Source organism: Corvus moneduloides, chromosome 7, assembly GCF_009650955.1.
Source record: "Corvus moneduloides isolate bCorMon1 chromosome 7, bCorMon1.pri, whole genome shotgun sequence".
NCBI lineage: Eukaryota > Metazoa > Chordata > Aves > Passeriformes > Corvidae > Corvus > Corvus moneduloides.
The window spans coordinates 31,122,871-31,143,281 of record NC_045482.1 but is presented as its reverse complement, the minus strand read 5'-3'; the positions used below and the strand labels follow the sequence as shown (position 1 = coordinate 31,143,281).

The following is a 20,411-nucleotide window of genomic DNA, read 5'->3' as shown; positions in this document are numbered from 1 at the left end:
GTGAACTAATGGTCCCAAGCAAAGAGGGAAATTAGAAAGCAAGGACAGAAACTCCAGTGACCAGCCAGGCAGCTGAATTCAAGTATGAGTGAGAGAGCTTACATATTTTATGTGCCACACTGTCACATTCATGAACTAGGTTTCAAAAATATATACAAACAGTTTACCCAAGAGTTAGACGATTTGCATGTGAAGAGGGAGAACACAGCTGAGATCGCCTCTCCCAACCAACATCTGCTACTTGAAGAAAACATTTCTGAAGTAGGGTGTGTACTTTCATTGCTAATTACAAGAAGTTAAAAAGTCAGGTTTTGAAATGAAGGTAATTGAGATCATCATCATATTAACTAATTTCAAGACAAATAGAACAACTGCTGATAGCTTTAAATACATTTCAGTGTGCTGAGTGTTTAATAGTCTGTAAGCTACCTTGTGACTTTTGTTTGATAGTGTGGAATTCCACACAGTCTGTGCAGGCAGTTGATACGGTTTATCTACTCATACAATGCACACCTAAAAGGTTTTCAATCTAATATATTGGCATTCGAGACCTGTTCTAAGAATGAAACTCAACATGTAACTTAATTGGGATCTTCTCATGAGAAAACCCAGGATTGGCTGCATAAAACAGAATTAACCACCTCCATTTCATTAGTAAAATCACTTGCTTCTTCATCATAGAAAAAGAAATCTAACATACTTACAAAGATATCAGTAACCGTTTTGATCACCTTCTCTTTTCTTTGCATGAATTCATCATCCTGAAAGACATTAGTGGAGGTAATTAAAAATACCAGGAATGGAGATTAAATCTCAAGCATTCTAACTGTTCTGTGAAACAAAGCTGTCAAATACTTTCTGAGCTGCCCAGTGATTTGGTGAAATGTTAGTGATTTGCTGTAACACAGAAAAGTACCTGCTTCTGCCATCAGATGGTAGGTAGGTCATTAAAACTGTGTCCAGATCAGCAGCCCTTCTGCTCTCTGCTTAGGCAGTACCTGACACAAATGCAATCCCAGCCCACTACTGGGCTCTCCAATCTTTACTACACTTTTAAGAAATGAAGCTGAGATAGACTTGATATGGAAAAGAGAAGCTTCCTGTAACTGTTATTTTAGTTTTTAAGCATTAACAATAATAATTAAAAAAAAATCAAAATCAAAACCACAACAAGTTAATAAAATCTGTCTATCCCAATACTAGGGACATCTACCTTTAATCCTGTTACTAAGAGACAAAACTTGGGTTCTACATGTTAAACATGGAATTGCCTTGTGATATGTATGAACAGAATTGATGGTTTTGCACTACAGGCACATATCCAAGGTCATTCAATCTCTCCTCCTCTACCAAGGAAACTTCGTATCATTGCTGAAGAACAGTTCAGTTTTTGAATGAACTTTTTTACAAATCTAGTTTTCAAGAACAAGTTTTGGGGTTTGGATACAGAGAGACAATAGCTGCCTTTCAGCACTCTGAAAGAAACCCTAAATTATAGAGCATAAACAGTATATTAAGTCTCAGTTAGCTACATCAGCTTCTCCACAGCATGCTGGGTGTTTCTGAACAGCTAGAATGACAAAAAAATACCAAATATTGCAGAAAAACTAAGGCAATCATTAAGCAAAAGTTAACCAGAATCTACAAAATTTCTGTCACAATAATGCTGAAACTTTTTCCCAGATGAATTTGTACAGGATTCCTTTAGGACTGATTCATAAAACGATTGCAAAAGCAACTCTGGTAAAGCGTGCAGATTTCAGAGCTGTGGGGCTGGTACTGCAATTGAGTACTTGACATACTATCACAGAAACAAGAACTGTCTTGATCTTACCTCTGGCAGTCTGTGAGTTTTTTGAAACTGTGATATAGAGTAAGAACGGACATAATCTCCCATTTCTTCCCTTGTTTCTATTGCACGCTTTACCAGCCACTGAAAAAAAAAATTGTACCAGCTGAAAACAGAAGAATAATAGCAGCAAACACCAAACTACTGCATAATTTTTAATACATTATAAAAGCTAAAAGCACATTTTAAGCACAGAAACAAGAAGATGTGATTTATTTGTAAACATGGAAAATCTTTGGCCTAATCCTAACAAAATGTGTCAGCATTTGCTACTTTATAAACGTCACATTTCTTCTTCTGTGCATATGTTTCCTCTGTGAAATTCTCCTATTATAGATCACTCACTGGTTTAAAAAACTACAGCTCCACCATGAAAACATGTATCTTCAAGTCTATGAAATGTTCATGAAGAACCACATGCCTATGCAAGAAAAAAGACTTCTTCTGACATTTATAAGACCACACAAAAAGCCACAAAATATTGAAGTACATTTTAGACAATGCTGGAGAAGATAAATCTTGCAGGCTGTTGACAGCCTGTGCAGGAGGTCACAGAAGAGATGAGATCAATCGTGGGATCCAAGTTTGAACCAGCAACTGTTTCCTGTGCTATAACCATGAACCCCTGGAAAGTGAGGGGAACATGATGACAAGAGATGAAAATGCTGACTATTAATTACCAAGCACATCTGAAAACAAGACTGTGTACATACTTTTGCCTCTGATCATAAGCAGAATTTATTAGGAAGAACATTTCTGCCCATTGGTATATCTGTTAGACTTTTTTAAATTTTTTTTTTTAAAGTTCTGCTACAGTCTATGGCAGTGAGCCAACTCAGCCTAATTTCTTCCTGTAGGGAAGGATCCATCTGAATTCTTGCACAGTGCAAGAGCTAATGGGACACAATGCCAGGCTGAAGAGCAAGCTTTTGTATTATTTGGAAACTGATTTGAGATCTACAGATAGCAAATAGAATCTTGAGTTTAACAGGGCATTGAATAAAGTGCCATTATCAAATACATAATTCCTACGTGGTGTAGTCAGCATTTCATATTTTGCATGGTCTTTTTCAGAACACAGTATACTGGTGACACCAGTAAGTTTTCCTTGAAGTCTGATGAGGATCCTGCAGTATGTGGAGCAGGCAGAACTTCACAGAGATCTAACAGAAAGCCACATTTTTTAAAGAAAGATCCTCTACATACCAAAAACTAAGCCCATCAAAAAAGAACGTCATTGCCAAGTAGGGGTCAGCTCTACCACTACTGGCCAGCTACAAATACCAAGACTCACTGCTCTCGGGGAAACCCAGAAGTACATTTCCTCCCTGTTTCTCATTGCCAGAGGCAATATCCCAAACCAGGATTTGGGATAAAGCAGGTGAGAGAAAAGAATACCTAGTGCTATAGTTTTTACAGCAGGAGCAATATATTTCCTGTGAAAGAAGCCTTGTGTTTGATAAATGTAACCATTCACTGCCATCAAGTGACCAGGGCAAGAAACTCACCTGGGTTGAATTTTAGTTTTAGGAAATAGAGTTCAGAAGTAAAAACTCACATTAGCAAGATACCAACTTCCCACCTTAGGCAGCATCACCACAGCTTGAAAGCTGTGTAAGAGTAGCACACACCACAGAATGTTTTGTGGGGAGTGCAGTTAAGTGTGGTTTTCCTCAGGAGCTCCTACTAGAAGATAACAGGAAAGAGCACCAGGAAGTTTTCTCCACTTCTTACAAACCAAAATTTAGATTCAATTCTTACTCACTAAATTCCTTCACAGACATGAGGTAAGGAGATATTTAATGGAAAAGAAGCTTCCTTAAGAGTCTTCATTTTGCCTATCTGTCAAAGATACATTTCTGTGTGCAGATGAAAGGAAAATCAAAAAATGATAACAACATGCCAAGGATTCTCAAAATACCACATGTAACTGGAACACATCAAGTGTTAGCTTAAATCTTAATAAACTTGAGAACGATGCACGTGGTGAGTTAGTGGTGCTCAACAAATACACAGTAAGAGGATCGCTTGTCAGAGCACAGTTTTTCAGTGATATGAAATAAGGATGAATTATGCCTAAAGAAATGACCCCAGTGGCTTTTGCCTTATTCATGTCCTTCTGATTCAAGGTCTATCTGCACAACTTACTCCATACGCTTAAACACAGACCTAAGGTATTTGTTCTATTTCCTAGTCTGGCAAAGAGGACTATCAGAGTCCACAACAAGATTAAACTTTGGCTTCTTTAAGCAGCCATTCCACAATAGGCACAATCTGACTCCATGGCAAAGAATTTAGAGTTTGTTTTCTAAATGTGAATCAAGCAATACTTAAAAATTCTATCATCCATAATGTCACTTCATTCTTTAAAAACATTAATTCAAACTACTTCTCTGTGATTATTTATTCCAAAGTTAAATAAAGAGCCAAACAATAATTCAAAGCTTTGTTATATTTTTTATGCAAGTTTTATGGCCTTTTTCAGCAAAGTATCAATACACCATGAAATTATTACCTGAACAACAGGAAATATATGAATGAAATCCAGTCCCTGGATCTGATGTGGTTCCAAACGATGTGGACACTTCATTTTTGGTAACACTGACACAATTTTTTCAGTTAAGGCACTATTATAAAACAACAAAAAGACAGATGTATATATGCTACAATTTTCTTTTGTAAATTACAAATTATTTTTGCAAACAAAATAGTTCAAAGATTCCCTCTAGTGGCTTCCACTATATATACTGAAAAGCAATCAAACTATTTACAACACAGCTTTTACAGGTACTATTTATATCATCAGTCTGTGAAGAGGTGATTAAGCCCCACTTACAGGCTCCTACCTTGGAAATTTAACTATTACAGAAAATTTCAGGATCTGCATGTCTGGACAGATGAAATACCCATGTAAGATACACCTACAAACACCTTTGCAAGTTTTAGTGTGCACTCAATATGAAGAGACAGTAGCTTTAAGAATAGTTACATTAAGTAAGAGATGTGCACTCCAAGGAAGTCCAGAATCAAATATAAGAACTTAAGACTTTATTTAGCAGAATTCACAGAATATATCCTGATGTTACTCCTGAAACTTTATGAATTTAAATACATACTGCACTTAAAATCTAAATACACAGTACACTTCACATACTTTTCAAGTGACTAAAACTGAATTGGCAGCAATCTCATTCTAGAGCTCAGTAAGAGCTGGTTAAGTGAAAGGATTACCCTGCCACAAGGGATCCCTCTGCAAGAAATTCATCCTGTTTCCACTGAATACCTAATTTTAGGGCAAGAATTTTTTTGGCTACCAATGTTGACAAGTACATTTTTAAAGCAGGTGTCACTACTGAGGATGAAAACTTTACTAGGAAAACCAAAGCTATTTCTCCATGAAGGAAAAAAATTAACTGGTCCAGTATTGACCTCAATGATATTTAATACTGTCCAAAAGGACAACTAAGATCCTGGAAGAACGAAAGGGGATCAAGAGATATGAGAGAGTGACCAAAATCTGGGAATAGAGCCTGAAACATTTTACTTCCTGGAGGGAAGTGAAGCACAATCAAAGCCAGGGCAATTAAAACAAAAGCTATTTCTCCAATAGATGCAAGATCCTCTCCTAATGTATGTTTCCATGTTTATTTCAGCTCAGTAATTAAATAACAGGACACCTTCACAATGCCTTTGGAATAATAGTGAGAAAACACAGTTTAACTTTTCCTTATCTTGAGAACACCACAGAAGCCCTGAGCCTCTACAATACAAACATTACATGGACATCAAAACAGCCTATGCTACTGTCATACTGAACACTTTAGATTTACAAATAAATCATTGTTGCTGTTTTGGGAGAGGAGCCTGGTTTTTGTTTTGCCAATTTTGCATCCAGTCAGCTGGAAAAATAACAGAACACTTTGAGAACAACTTAACTATTTCCTACCTGGTTGTTCTTAAGGATAACAAAGATAAAAAACTACCACCACCATCTTCATTCATGGTCTCTACTTAATTCTTTGCAGTCAGCAATGCTTTATGTAGTTAGTTATGTATGATGATTTGAGTGTCTCCAAATGCAATTGCAATACCCACAAATATTTATTTTGAAAAGCCGTGTAAATGCTCCATGACTTTCAAGAAAACAACACAGAAAGATTTCTTTTTAACTACATTGAGTAAACAAGTCTCTTCATGCCACTGTAATTTGTCAGGCTAATCTTATTTCCTGGAAATTTTAATTATGGCTCTTTTATCACAGATACACATAAAGAAATAATGGAGTTTAGAATGTGTTCCCTATCCCAGCAAAAACAATGTCTATAACCTCCCTGGTACAGGAATTAGCTGGCTTATGAGCAAATTCCATGCCTAAGAAATGAATCAAAACAAAATGTTCTCATTGGGTCACCCTGAGAAGGAAATCCTCCTCCTCAGTATGGGGCAGGTAACTATTTTGGCAACAGTGACATGCTTTAAATTCTGTTTGCTGATGCCTACAATTCCAACCCAGAACCATAAAAGGCAGTCAGAGGTTATTTACACAGCAGAACTGCAGACACATGAAACTCAGGGAAGGTCTTCTAATGTTGCATTCCAGCTTCCAGCAGCGTGGTCTCCCTCTGCCCTTTGCTTTGGCCTCTGCATCATCCCCTTGTGCCAGCACAAGCATCTGTGCAGCTGCACAGAGACCGGATCCAGGAATTCATTCATGTTAAAACTATTTTCTTTTTTTTTTCTTTTGGGGTGTTTTGGGTTTTTTGGGTTTGGTTTTTTTTTGGGGGGGGGGTAGGTTTTAACCTGCATCAGCTCCCAATTCAGTTCAGTGTGGAGCCACACAAATGCTTTCAGTGCTTAGTAGGGATATAAGAACATTGCAGCCCAGTGGGAATAGCCCTGCCTTTTCCGAAATAAGCTTCTTTCTGGTTTTAGGATTTGTGGAACTACAGTCTGAGAAACCCAGAAACCCATGCAACGTTTTGTAAACAGGCAGTCCTCAAAAGCAGGAAATTTAAACTAAAACTCTTTCTTAGAAACAGAAAAATAGAAGGTAACTTCCCCCTCCCCACCCACTTTTTATTTTCTAAGAAAAAGAAGAAAAATCCCCCACTTGCCATTTAATCAACTCACATTTTTTGACCAATAGTAGAGTTTTCCTGAAATAATAAATCCACGTCGATATCAAAGCTGCAGGTAGTGATACACCACGTCATGCCTCCCACCACCTGGCAAAGGAGCAACAGCATGGTCAGGGCCACTTTAAACTGAAGAGGTAAACCCAAATACATCTTTGAGGCTTTATTTATTTTAGAAATGACATCTCAGTAATCTCTCCATGCTCAGTATCCTCTCTGCTCTAAGACAGACTGAAATACATGGCATAACCATATCAACTTCATACAATACTACACATAATGCACAGGTACCAGAAGACAGAAACCAGCCTAGCAGTTATTGACAATCTAAATTCCTCTTTTAGCTTTATATAATAGTTTTGAAACAGCTCTCAGATTGAACAATCTCTCAGATTGAAAAAAGAAAACCAAACAAAAAAAACAATGGATACAAAGCAACAGTATGTTAAATGTCATGACCTCTAAAAAGTGACCATATCAAAATTTTATCAAGGGTCATAATTACTGCAGTCATATATTTACCTCTTTATATACATCTTTGCTACTATTACTTCTTGCTTGCTGACATATGCAACACAAAGTGCTAGACACAGTATCAGCACAGCAATGGAAATCCCCAGCTCTGTAGAAATCTCTATTTCAGGCCCTATTCTGACATACGCATATTTAAACTCCTGAGCCATTTCATCAACCTTACATAAATATTTAAAGACAACTTTTCATAAATATGTGCAAAATAACCTAAATGTATGCAAAGGCAAAGAAGAGAAAAAGGGATTAAAATGTGGAGTAACTTGCCAACATCATGCAGCAAATTAGGACCCCGGGTTTCTAACAAGGTTTCTGACACATCACCCCTCTCACGCTCCCCTCTGGAACTGATAACCTACATATCCCTTTTGCATTAGCAGCGTGATCCTTTTCAGCAGCAATGCTCATTTCGGTGAGGTTGGGCACTGTCATGAAATGGTAACTTTGCAATCGTATTTAAGTAAGTGTAAGTGATTTCTACACATAAATGCAACAATGTTACCTCCTAAGGCAGTCTCCTTGAAACTACTCTCTCTGTGAGCAGACACTCCTGAGCGGCTACTGTTAGCAATACCAAGGAGTTTGAATAGAATAAAATTGCACTGCAAAGTAAGGCTGTGCTATGATCAAAGAGCAGAAAACAGAAGAGTCCATTTCAAGGCTGCTGTAGTTCTGTGTTTTCAAACCCTGGTTCAGGAATTTCTCACAGAGTCAGCACTAAAACAATTCAGAAATCTCTCTTCAACCTGAACTTTGCTCACTCTCAGTATCACACACTTCCTGTCTAGGACAATGAAAGGTTAACAAATATGACATTCTATAGATAAGTAAAAACAACCCCAAAATAATCTCGCCAGGCTAACTGTTCCATTCTTACACAGACACTTCCTCATTTCTCATCAATGTTGTTTTTAAAATTACCATGCTATCTCCACATATCCTAGCTATTCTAACTGCTGTTGAGAGAGGGAGAAAAATTCCCTGTACATAATTCTAACACAGGCCATAACACCCACAATAAAAGCAGACAGCAGTTGGTTTGCATCCAGTTGTCTCCTCTAAAACAGGCCTTGCTGCACAAAATTGTCTTTCAAGACTGAGGAGGTCCTGTCTGTCTGAAACTAGGTCATTTGCAGAATTATTCACACAGGGAAGCCTCACAGGTTGCAAATGTCTCTTATAAAGTCACCTAGAATTGCTAAGCAAACTGGCAAAACATATAAGCCTCATACTTAAAAAAGGCATTGAAAAATATTGTGCTGGCCTCACCTTGTCAAAGGGTGATAACCCCTTGATTCTTGCTCGAAAATATCCAGCAGCCACCAACAGTTCCAAAATTTCAGTCAACTTGATGTTTTGCTCCTCATCTTCTCTTGTTTCAACCTGACAAACAAACAACATAACACTAATTCAGCTTTTCTCATTCATTTGAGGAATGAATGTTTTCTGAACTTAACCTTGGCACAGATCACATACCAGAGAAAAACCTGTCTTCTATGAGCAACTTGGTTTAATGCTAAAACTGTTCATTTGAAAGACATGAAAGAAACAGGTAACACATTTCTACATGGATTTAACATCACATATTTTCACCCAGCTAAATGCTTTTACTGATCGAACTCCTGGTCCACTGCTTGCCTCCAGCTAGTGAGATTGTCCTACTGCCATAAGGCAGTTAATTTATTCTCCATTTCGCACATTTCATTCAATTTCAGGGTTCATAAAATCACACGCCTCAATTTAACCTCTATCCCAGCCGAAACAGGACACGCTTCTATAATTCTTCTACAAAAACAGGAGGACACGCTCACATGGAATTCCACTTTTTGGGCAATGCAATTTCAAAGCACAGCAGTAACAAAAAGTAAACTGTGACGGGCAGCCCGGACAGCCTCAGTGCTCCGAAGCCTCACCACCACAGCCAGCCCGTCCCAGTGCTTTTGTCCCCACCTTACAGGATGAAACCCCACAGCTCCGGGGATACACATGATTTCCTAGAGGCACAGGGCTCCCGAACACCTCGGCCCTAGGCCGGAGAGACGGTAACAAGGTATCCCCCGAGAGCTACAGGGACCCACCTGCACACCCTTCCCACCTCCAACCCTTTGGGCACTCTCTTCCTCTCCGCTCCCTCCCAAGGGAACCCGGCGAGCCCAGCTTGCAGAGGGGACGCGGGAAGCGGTGGTGCACCGAAGGTGACCCGCACAGCGCTGCCGGCAGCCCCACAGGCCTCCCCGCGCCCCCCGCGCCCAGCCTGCTGCGCAGCACCGACCCCCGCGCTCCCGGCGAGGGCCGGGAACGAGGGGAAGGAGCAGCCGGGGATCCCGGGGACGCCGGTGCAGCGGGGCCGGAGCAAGAGCTGCCGCGGCTCGGCAGCGCCCGGGGGACGGGCGGCTGGGAGAGACGCGGCTCCGGTACCTCCTGCGGGGCCTGGCGCTCCTGTCCCCGCGGGACCCCCATCGCCCTCCGCCGCCGGCCGCGCCGCTGTCACGTCCGCTCCCCGCCGCCGCAGCGCCCCGGCGAAGGGGTGTTCCCAGCCGGCGGCTGCCGGGTTCCCCCGGCCTCGCTCAATGGTTCGCCCGCACCCTTCTTGCGTACAAGCGCATCCGGGCCGTGCCATTCGCGGCCGAGGGGGTGCGGGGAAAGGAGGGCGGCGGCTCATGTGACTGACGGGCTGCGCGGAGCGCAGCGGCCGCGGCCCCGCCCGCGGGCTGCGCCCTTGGGGGCGCCCCCGGGTGCCCCCGTGCGTCCCCGTGCCCACGGCCCCGCAGAGCACAGCTCCTCCCCGCGGGCACCGCGGGCCCCGGGCCATTCCTGTGCGCGGCGTTGCCCTTCTCCCGCCGCTGTTTCCTTCTTTTTTTCCCTTTTGCAAGGGGTCCTGAGGCCTCCCGCCAGCATGGAGGACAAGTTAACTGAGTGCTCTGTGACTGCGAGGCGCCTCACGGCCGCTCATGCTCCACAGGGCGCTGACACTTCTCACTGCCAGCCGTATTTCCTTTGGTGACCGAACAGCTGAAGGGGGGTTTAATTCTGTTTTTTCTCCCCTGCACACAGGTCCCGGAATCACTTAGGTTGGAATCCCAGAATCAATTAGGTTGGAAAAGACCTCTGAAATCACCAGGTCCAAGACTGAACACCACCATGTCAACTGGACCATGGTACCAAGGGCCATTTCTAGGCTTTCCTTAAACACTTCCAGGGACGGTGACTTCACCACTTCCCTAAGAATAGAGCTCCTTCCCCTCGTTCCCGGCCCTCGCCGGGAGCGCGGGGGTCGGTGCCGCGCAGCAGGCTGGGCGCGGGGAGGCCTGTGGGGCTGCCGGCAGCGCTGTGCGGGTCACCTTCGGTGCACCATCGCATTCATTCCAATATCTCATCATGCTTTCTGTGAAGAAATTTTTGCTAATAACCTAAACCACCCCTGGCACAGCTTAAGACTATGTCCTCTCATCCTGTCGCTGGTTTCCTGGGAGAAGAGCCCGACCCCCACCTAGCTGCACCCTCCTCCTTCCAGGGAGTTGCAGAGATTGAAAAAGTCACCCCTGAGCCTCCTCCAGGCTAAACACCCCCCACTCCCTCAGCTGCTGCTCATCAAACAGTCCCATGCTGAGGAACCCCTGCAACATGTGCTGGCTCTACCTCCCAGCAGAGGGCACATCAGGGGGCCATGTCTGAGCATCCCCTGGTGGGAAGGTGGGCACCTGAATGTGCTGGAGCCTGGCCTCCCATCCTGGGCTTGGCAGCACCGGGCAGACCCTGATGGGTGTGCTGGGGTCTGGATGCTGTGCCCAGGCTGGTTGCCAACACACGTTGGATTCATGAATAAAATCACACCAATGCACAGGGATTTGATGGGCTGAACAGCCTGGTAGCAAACCATGGCAGTATTCATGGGTAGCATTCTTGTTGGCGATGGCTTCAGAAATACCTGACAGGGGTCTCTTTTCAAGTCTATCACAGGTGTTCTGTTTCCAGACTCTTTGCCACATACAGAGTATTAAAAAGAATAACCTTGCACTCAGCTGTGGCTAGAAGCATCTCAAGAAGGTGAAGGAACAGGAGAGCAGTGTTCCCACCCTTTGGACGGCAGCAGAGCATACGTGAGCCAGTCCATTCTGACTGCTGCCCTGACAGAGTGATCAAAACAATAGTAACAATAATAAAAGTAAAAATAGGCCAGACCAGCTCAGGCCTGGTTTAACCACACGCCACATCTTAATTAGAGCTGCAGAACACTGTTCCACAGCCCCAGAGGCTAATGTGGTCACCACAGCAATATGGACTGTCTGTGTTTTGTCTGTCTTCTCCTCCCAGAGAACTGTACGTCTCTAATTTGATTGCCATGCAGAGGAAGACTGAAGCCAACGAAAAGCAGGGACAAAGAGAAGGGTTGAAACAGGAGAGTGTTAGAAGGGATGTAGACAACCTTCAGACGCACCAGCAAGTACAGGTCATAAGGCAACTGCTGAGAAGAAACATCAACTTGAGAAAAATTTTCCTGAGCCATGATATGGTCATGAAATTCATTTCCAAAGAAATACATTAAAGAAAAAGGAAAAATAAAAAGCCAAAAGTAGCATAAACTAGGGGCTTAAGTAGTAACTGAGTATCAGACAAGGGAGGGAATTAACCTACCCCAGGAAACAGAACTGTTTCTCTGGCTTTTTAAAGCACAGTAATCCAAAGGAAGGAGACAGGGCTAATTAACTCCTATGAACTTTAAAACTCATGCAACTGGCCCCCAAAATCACAAAGCTGGCCTGAAATGATGTAGTTACAGAAATGTAATAGGTTGTTTTAATTTGCTCTATGTCTATGAGACCACAAGGACTGGAAACATTTTTCTCCTTTATAGGCTGGAATTTTCCTTCTGTTGGTATGTAGTTAGGAAAGAAAAAGGAAAGGCACAAAAATACAAAAATCTATGGTCATTACAACTCATCTTGGATCACTTGAACCTCAATACAATACTTCTCAAAAGCACTGCTTCCCAATACCTAATTGTGATGCAAATTCACTCAGTTACCCAGACAGAGCTGTTGTCCCCTATGACATTTGGATAATCAATCTTCTAAATACCACTTAGGTTTAAGAAGAGTCCCAAGAGGGTTACCATCTAAAAAAGAAAAACCTCCCTTCCTTCAGGTTTTTAGATTTTGTGCTTGCAAATCTCTAGCAGATTCAACTTAGGCTTTGTTTTCCCTTTCCCTACTTCATTTTGATCTGTGAAGGTAAGTGAGCTCTGGTGCTTGGTGCAGCTGCTTTCAACAATCATGTCTTGAATTTCCTTTTTCATTAATCTTGATCCCATGAAGCTGAGCTGAAGAGCTTCATCCTTTTTTCATACAGCCATGTGATTCATTTCGCTGTTCAGCCTGGACTTGCGACATCATCAAACTCAGTCACCACTGAAAATGTAGCAGTAGGTCTCACTGTCTCTTCTAGCACATATTTGTTTCTTTTTGTAATAAGAATAAAAATGTGTGATGGAGTTGTAACAGCAACAGGAAGGGTTCCACTCTTTGTAGAGCAGACACAGTTAGATAAACAAAGTAACTTAAGTAACTTTCCAATGTTCTCTATGCTGAGAAGGCCTAAAAGCAATTTATTTCCATTCTGCATGATAGATAAAATAAAGTAAGTATAACTTCCCGTGCAATGGTCCTTCCTACAGCATCTTCTTGTTAAGGTACAACATTTGTTTATGGATACCATAAAACAAAGTGTCATGGACACATCTCGGAGTAAATGGAAAGGATCTCAATGGTTGCACTGGGCTATGGACCTCAGTACTGCCATGACTGCATCTTCTCAGTTGGATTCCTACTAACAGCAGAAAGTGAAGCCAGCTGTAGGGAACTAAACCCTACTGAGCCTTTCAGACTCAGTGTCAAATTCTGCATTGTTTTCTGTGGCTCATCTCTTGGGTGAGATCTTTTTTCAAGCCATTTTGTTGCCTAGCAGCCCCAGCAGAGAGATCACTTCCATCCTGATCCCTAATGAAATGATACCTGTGATGGTTTTCATCCAGGTTTCTGGAATCAGCAATACTGTTGGCCACAGCACTAGAATCTCCCTCTGTATGCATTTACTCTTTTAATTTGTTGTCTTGGTTGTATCCCATCTCCTTACGGTTACTCGACTCCCCTTCATCTATTTCCTGAGATGTAGTAAGCATAGAGAACCATTCAGTGGGCAATTGCAAATTCCCAATTATCGTCAGCGGAAATGAGACTGTGCACTGTGAAATGAAAAAGTCACAGACCTGTTACAGTAGCCACTGTGTTAGGGGCTGCAGCAGACCATTGCATTTTTGCATTGCAAACCGACTGATATTCTCTGCAAGGTATTGTGCCCTTTCAGCACTCACCTAGAACAGCAAATAGTGATGTTTTAAACATGCTCACTATCGTACCCATGGGTGACATTCAGAAGGTCCAGTCCAGCCAAGGTCCTGTTCAGTCTCTCCTCTGAACAATTCCTATTTTCGGCACTTAATAGTTTAAAACAAACAGGCAGACAAGAAGACCATTTTTCTTGAAAAATATGTTTGTGTCATTTTTAACATTGTTTAATATTGTTAAGATTGGCAATATGAACACAAACATTTTTAGCTCACTTTCCAAGCTGTTAGCTCATCCCAACCAAACCCAAGGCAAACATAGGCAAAACAGGTGAGAGTAATGGCTGCGGTAACATAAGAAACTCCTGTTCATGGTCATTTTGGTGATGTAGTTAGAAAAGGGCCACAGAGTAGTTCCTTTCTTAAATAGGAGGAAGAGGAAAGACTTTGTGGCCTGTGGAATCTGGAGGAGAAAAGGTAGTCTGATAGTGAAAATACTGAGGTTCTGATAAGAAAAAAAGTCACAGATCCCTCCTGGTCCACGTAACAGAAGCTGGCAGAATTGGTGGCTGGTCCTCTCTACAGTTTCATCTGTGCCTGGTCTAAAGTCTGCCTGGAGAGTAATGAGAATATTACAACTAAGTATCTGACAAATACTAAAGGTTTTACCAGACTTCTCTTTCTGCATCATCATGATTTTGATCACATGACTCAAAGACTGTGGTCAGGATATGCAAGTAGCCAAGCATCTTGGGTATTTCAATTTTTGAGAGGCTTGATTTTCAGAGAGTGCTACTGTACTCTCTTTGAAAATCAGGCTGCTGAGGAGTTTCTCAGTTTCTATATGGGTACGTGTTGCAAAGTCCAGGCAAGGACAGGCACAGCACACCTTGACACAGAGTAGCCACCCCCAGAGAGGTTTGTTTGGGACAGCGCCTTTACACCTCTTCTGAAAGTCTTAGGTCATCTGTAGCTGTTATGCTCAAAAGAAATTAATCTCCGGGACAATGAAGTGGGTCTTTCTAACTCACAAATCCATAGAATTACTAATTAAGTCTGATTCACTGAGCCTCGACCTGAGAAGGAACAAACAAAATGAGAACCTTTGCACTCTAAGTGCATCACAGACTCCTTAATTTGGGCCAGGATATTAAATTGCAGATCACAGCTCTGTCTGTGATGCTCGCACAGTGAAGAAATACTTTGCTTCATTTGTGTATTGAGACTGAGCAAATCTGGAATTGTTGGAAAACAAAAAGCCCAGGAACTTATAAATATATTTGTGAAAGGTAAAACTTCTCCAAACAGAATCACCAGTAAGATTTATTTGATGTTCAAAGAATAAGAGACTACAGGTCATTGGATTACTGATTTAAAAATCTTTTCAAAGGTGCAGAGAGGTATATATTTTCACTGTGGCATTTTTAGGCAAAATATATGGATTTAGACTTTACCTTCTACATGCCAGAATAGTATGACACATCCTTCACTTAAAATAGTTGTAAAAATGAACAGTAATTTCCCAATAGAGTGAGATAGTCTGAAACAGTTAACAGACTTCTCACAGGTACACCTCACTCCCAGGAGAATGATGATCTAAGATGGAGGAGATTTTTGGCTTTTCTTCTTCTATGTTGATTTTTTGAAAGAGAATTGAAAAGGCAGACAAGTAGTAAGAGAAGCAAGATAAAATATCAGTGATGTAGAGGTAAAAAAGACAGAACTGTAGAGATTCAAGGTGAGCATGGGAAGTGTAACCTTGGACACAGCTAAGCAAAAAGGAAAATAGCCTACAGAAAAAAAAAAAGGCTGTGTTCTGTCTCAGTGTCTCAGCAGACATCCAGTTTAACTTGAGTAATTTATACATGTGTGCATTTTGAAATTAAACAGTCCCACTGAGCAATGCTCTTTAGGAATTTTAGCCTGACTGCAACTTAACCCTAAATGAAAAGCAAACTGCTACCATTCACTACTAAACTCCCTCCATCTTCAGACTGCTTCTACACAGGGGATCCTGGTGTAATCCAAAACTGCAGTAGAACTACGTGTCTTTTTAAGAATCAAATCTTGCTTACACTCAGGCAGACACTGACGAATGGGGGAAGAGCACCCTCTGGTGACACCAGGCACATCGCTGTATTCTGCTGCCAGTAAGACATGCATTCCTGGAGTACCGGCTGTGCTCTGGAAAGCCGCCTCGAGGTGGTTTAATATGTTTTAATTCATTATTCAGTTATACATACGGAGTACAAGAGTGAGCATCCTGAAAACAAATCAGGGCTGACAGTGACCTTACTTCTCCTGTCCCTTAAATCACTGAGTTCTTGTAATTTGAATCAAACATTTTCTGAATTGTTCTGAGACATTTTTTAGGAGGCTTTGGAGCAGGTTTTATGGGCATCATGAAATGCAGTCCCAAGTTTTATTGCACTGGACAGTTCAAGGTTTTTCAGAGTGTGATCCAAGTATTTTCTTACAGTGTTCAAGAAGCTTGGCTGAGCTGTCTTTTCAAAGATTTTCTTTTTCTACAGAAGCAATTATTAAGAAAAATGAATTACTTTTTGCTGTTCTAGCTATTCAGAGGTAAGGAAAAAGGATGGATCTTAACCTAACTGTTATTTTCAAATCATAGCTAATTTCAACACAAATTGAACCCAAATATGCTAACAAATAAAATACACTATTTTTCTGAATAAGTTCTTCTTCACAATGGTGATGGCACACATTTCATTAAAATTCAAGGACAAACTAATGTGAGTTTCTTTAGGAGTTAATAAAAGCAGTTAGTAGCTATAGTAAGTCTAGAAAACACTTTCTGGAATTTTAGTCTGCAACGGACTGGTTTTCTAAGGCTGGGGTTTGTGCAGACTGATTCTCTCACCCTTCAAAAGCTGCGCAAAGCCCCTAAACATCAGGGAACCTTGCCAAAAACTAGGTAAAGGTCAAGAATGTTAAAACCATGGAAGTTCTTAACTGTACTTAACTCAAGTATGGAATTCATTAAAAAAATGGTCATGTAATTACCAAATTATTTTTTAATTTATCACATAAATCTGGTCCACATAATATTAATATTTTATTTAATAAGATAATACAGCATTACATCTCCAAAATGTAAAGATAATCATCAGAATGTCACCTAGCCTAAAACTGAGTAGCCTATCTGAGTAAGTCAGCACAGAGCATCTCATGATTACCATGAAAGAAAAGTGATATGTTGTGCTTCCTTCCAGCATCTCACAACAGTGGCCTGAGGAATCTTCATTCAGCCTGTGATGCTGAGTAGAAATGTTGAGTTCGTTTCCATGTTCATTGTGCTGTAGCAGAAATACCCAACTGGTAATTCTAGTGCTTTGTGCAGTGAGGAATATTCAGGAAGTTTGCAATGGTTGATGAGTTGGAGAAAATCACTCATACAAAACGGTGACTTGAAAACAGATCCATTATTGCCCAAGAGAATGAGGGAGGATAAAGTTACATCTCCAAAAGCTTTAGCTTTCAATTTATATGATTTCTAAGGCTTCTTAAAGCACAAGAAGTTAAAAAACAAAACAAGACCCAGTTTCCACCTTGCACTTGGAAGAAGCTGCCTTGTGCAGAAACAATAAGCAGCCTGCCCAAATCGTGGCAGCTTTCTGTCCTTTACAACAGCACGACCAGGTGCCCACTGTGGCCAGAAACATTTGTATTGAGTCACCTTTGGTGGGGTTCTTGCTTTCAGATTCGTGTATCTGCATCCACTCTTGCCAAAGATCTAATGTCATTTACCAGAAAGGGACAATTCCAACATCAGCTATCAGTCTTACCTGCTTTTTGTTCCTTCACAAGTGCTATCACAAAGCAATCAATTGACCTGAGCTCAGGTCTCCCTGAAGCTGTTTTGTTGCTAATAAAAGCATGGGTCATTTAAAAAAGAAACCTTCACTTGGGTTTATTATCCTTAATGTTATTAAACAATGAACATTAAAAATTCAATCTCCACAAACAATGTAATCAACCTATATCGGGTGATTCAATATACCTAAATCATATATCAACATGAAGGGTTTTCCATCTGATTTGAGGGGGCTTTGCACCCCTGGAAATTTTTTTTTCCAGCAACCACAAAATGAAGAAAACCTTTGTTTCTTAATTAAAACAGAAGCTTTCACCTGATCCCTTGATTCTGGGAGCTGGGCTATAATCAAACATCAAATATTGCAAGGCTCATAATAAAAATAAGAATTTTCAATGCCTTATTATGCAACTTCACATCCTTTATGCAGGGCCACTCAGGAGAAAGATTTACCTCTAAGATTGTCAGCACTTTTCTTATCAGTCACCTCAAAAGCAGCAGTATGGCTGACTCCTGTGACTGTGCTGGATTTTTTTACAGTTCAAGGCTAATGAAGTCTTTTGTTGCAGAATTCTCCTAGCAATTTCTTCACTGTCTCCAGTAGTTCATATCCTTGTGATTTTGAAAGGCTGGAAGTAATATGTCTGGAGTTATACTGCTTATCCCCAAAGCATGCCCTCTTATCAGGAACTATGCCTTCTAGAAAAAAAAGGTGGAAAAGGATGCCTTGTAACTTCCATGATTTTAAAATTAGGAGGAATGTTCCTACAGGTACACAAATACCTGGGATATGCCATATGCTGTCCAGTGTAGTTTGTTTGGAATGGCTATTAAAGTCACAGCTCATTCACAAAGCAAGTGTTAACTCCAGCAAGCTCTGCTGCCCGTTGCTGCTGCCTTCTTTCTTGGGATCCATATTAGTTTTACTTAGTATGAAAAACAGATGTGCAGCTACATTCTGTCTCCTAAATCTATCTCTGTGAGGGAATATAACCTCTTCCAGTTGCCCATCTCTTGGCCTTGCTCTGCCAACTTACCATACCCCAGGCTATGATGCCCTGTAGCTGCAGAGATGCATTGCTTCTCTTACTCAGACTTTGTAAACCAAAAAGCCATGCTATGAAACTCTTCCATTTCCCACAGATGGACTCAGCAGAAATTAATTCCTTCCACTTTGGGAAGCCTGGGGCTGGTGGGAAGCGGAGCAGTGAGAATGGAGCAATGCCATAACTGGAGCCATGGGGAGCAGAAATGACTGAATCCAGGAACTGCTTCATGGGGGAAGATGCAGTTGCTCCCATTAATTCAGGGACTGTAACTTCCACCAAAGGAATAATTAACCTTTTACCTTGCCTACTGTTCTACTGAGTTTAAAGCCACTTCTCTGTCTTCATCTCTTCTGGTGAAACTGTCTCCCAGTTCCCTTTCTACTGCAGATTTAAAGAAAAATCTGACAGTGCATTTTCTTTTTTGTCAGTCTTTGCATCCCTAACTGGCTGTCGTCTAGTCAATCCATCTACTATACTCTTCCCTTTGCATAGCCAAAAAAACCCCTGCAATTTTTTGATTTAGAAAGTAGGATGAATTGAGTGCATATGCTCTATCAGAACATCACATCAGGATTCACCTGCCTTTATTTCTGGAAGTGTGTATGAAGTGAAGCAGCATGTTTCATAGTGGCTCAGAGAAAACAGGTCTGTGCTGGTCTGTGAGAGACAGAACAGCCAAGTGAACTGGGAGTTCCAAAGTGAGAAGGAAAGCAGTGGCTTTCGTGCCATGCAGTAAGTTAGAACTACCAGGTACCAGTAATTTTCCATGAACTTTCCAAGAGGCAGAACTTCAAATGTTGAGCCAGTTCTGAAGATACTTCAGTTTATGAAGTCTGCCTCCACATATGCTGAGTGGTTGTCTAGAAGAGTGGATGTTCTCAGGAGAGCATCCACTCATTTCATAGGAGAGACTGAGGAAACGAAATGCATGGTGAAAGGGTTAGAGTCAGAACAAGTATTTTAAACATTTTATGGAGAGATAAAACAAGAAGAAAAAAAGCAACATCTCTGGCCTTTGACCATGGTCAACTCTAGCCCAACCTTTTTCCAAAGTGTTTTATGTAACTCTTTCGTTTTCAGAGTCTTTTGTTCCATGTCTCATACTGAGGTTTATCAGGAGATCTGGACATGAGTTTGCCTGTTTCTACATTCTGCCCACCAGAACACACTCCTGTGCTAACAGGCTACCAAATGCTGGACAAGACTTTTTCCCATACATCTTGTTGCCCTGAGAGTTGGTGTTCTACTAAGGAACCCGCAACACTGGTGTTCCATTCTGATGCTTCTTCACTGAACTCCATACCAAATTCACTCCATTTATAAGGCAGAATAAGATTTTTCTAACTGCCAGGTCTGCACTTAACACAGTATCTGAAAATCGAGCTACATTTTTTCAGCCATATAGCTCATAACTTAGCTTTGATAGCGACACATATTCTGAGATCAGGACCAAAACGCAATTTTATTTTTTGGACTTAAGAGAAGATATATAGACTATATCTTGCTTTTTCTACAGCTGTACTGATTATTAGCCGTTTTAGTAATTAAAAAAAAAAATCAGAAAAGCAAGGAGATTGGAAGCAATGCCATGAGGAGTTAATACCAAAGTAGTACTGCCACTGACAAGAGCCTATTCTTGACATTGCAGAGTAAAAATATACTATTTGTA

The 20,411-nt window shown here is 41.2% G+C and overlaps 1 protein-coding gene across 2 annotated transcripts in view; it reads right to left on the bottom strand.

The window, feature by feature from the left end:
• Nucleotides 1-20,411, bottom strand: part of CCDC93 (coiled-coil domain containing 93) — a 63,501-nt gene that overhangs the window by 26,146 nt on the left and 16,944 nt on the right. Inside the window, exons 1-6 of one of the 2 annotated variants that reach the window (XM_032115234.1) lie at nt 9,934-10,147; nt 8,785-8,898; nt 6,980-7,074; nt 4,365-4,476; nt 1,835-1,933; nt 705-761 (exon numbers count right to left, since the gene is read on the bottom strand). In XM_032115234.1, coding sequence (XP_031971125.1) covers nt 705-761; nt 1,835-1,933; nt 4,365-4,476; nt 6,980-7,074; nt 8,785-8,898; nt 9,934-9,975 — 519 coding nt within the window. In that variant the 5' untranslated portion in view covers nt 9,976-10,147. Of the gene's footprint in view, nt 1-704; nt 762-1,834; nt 1,934-4,364; nt 4,477-6,979; nt 7,075-8,784; nt 8,899-9,933; nt 10,148-20,411 lie in introns of those variants that run through there. The other variant, XM_032115236.1, reaches the window with a different exon arrangement.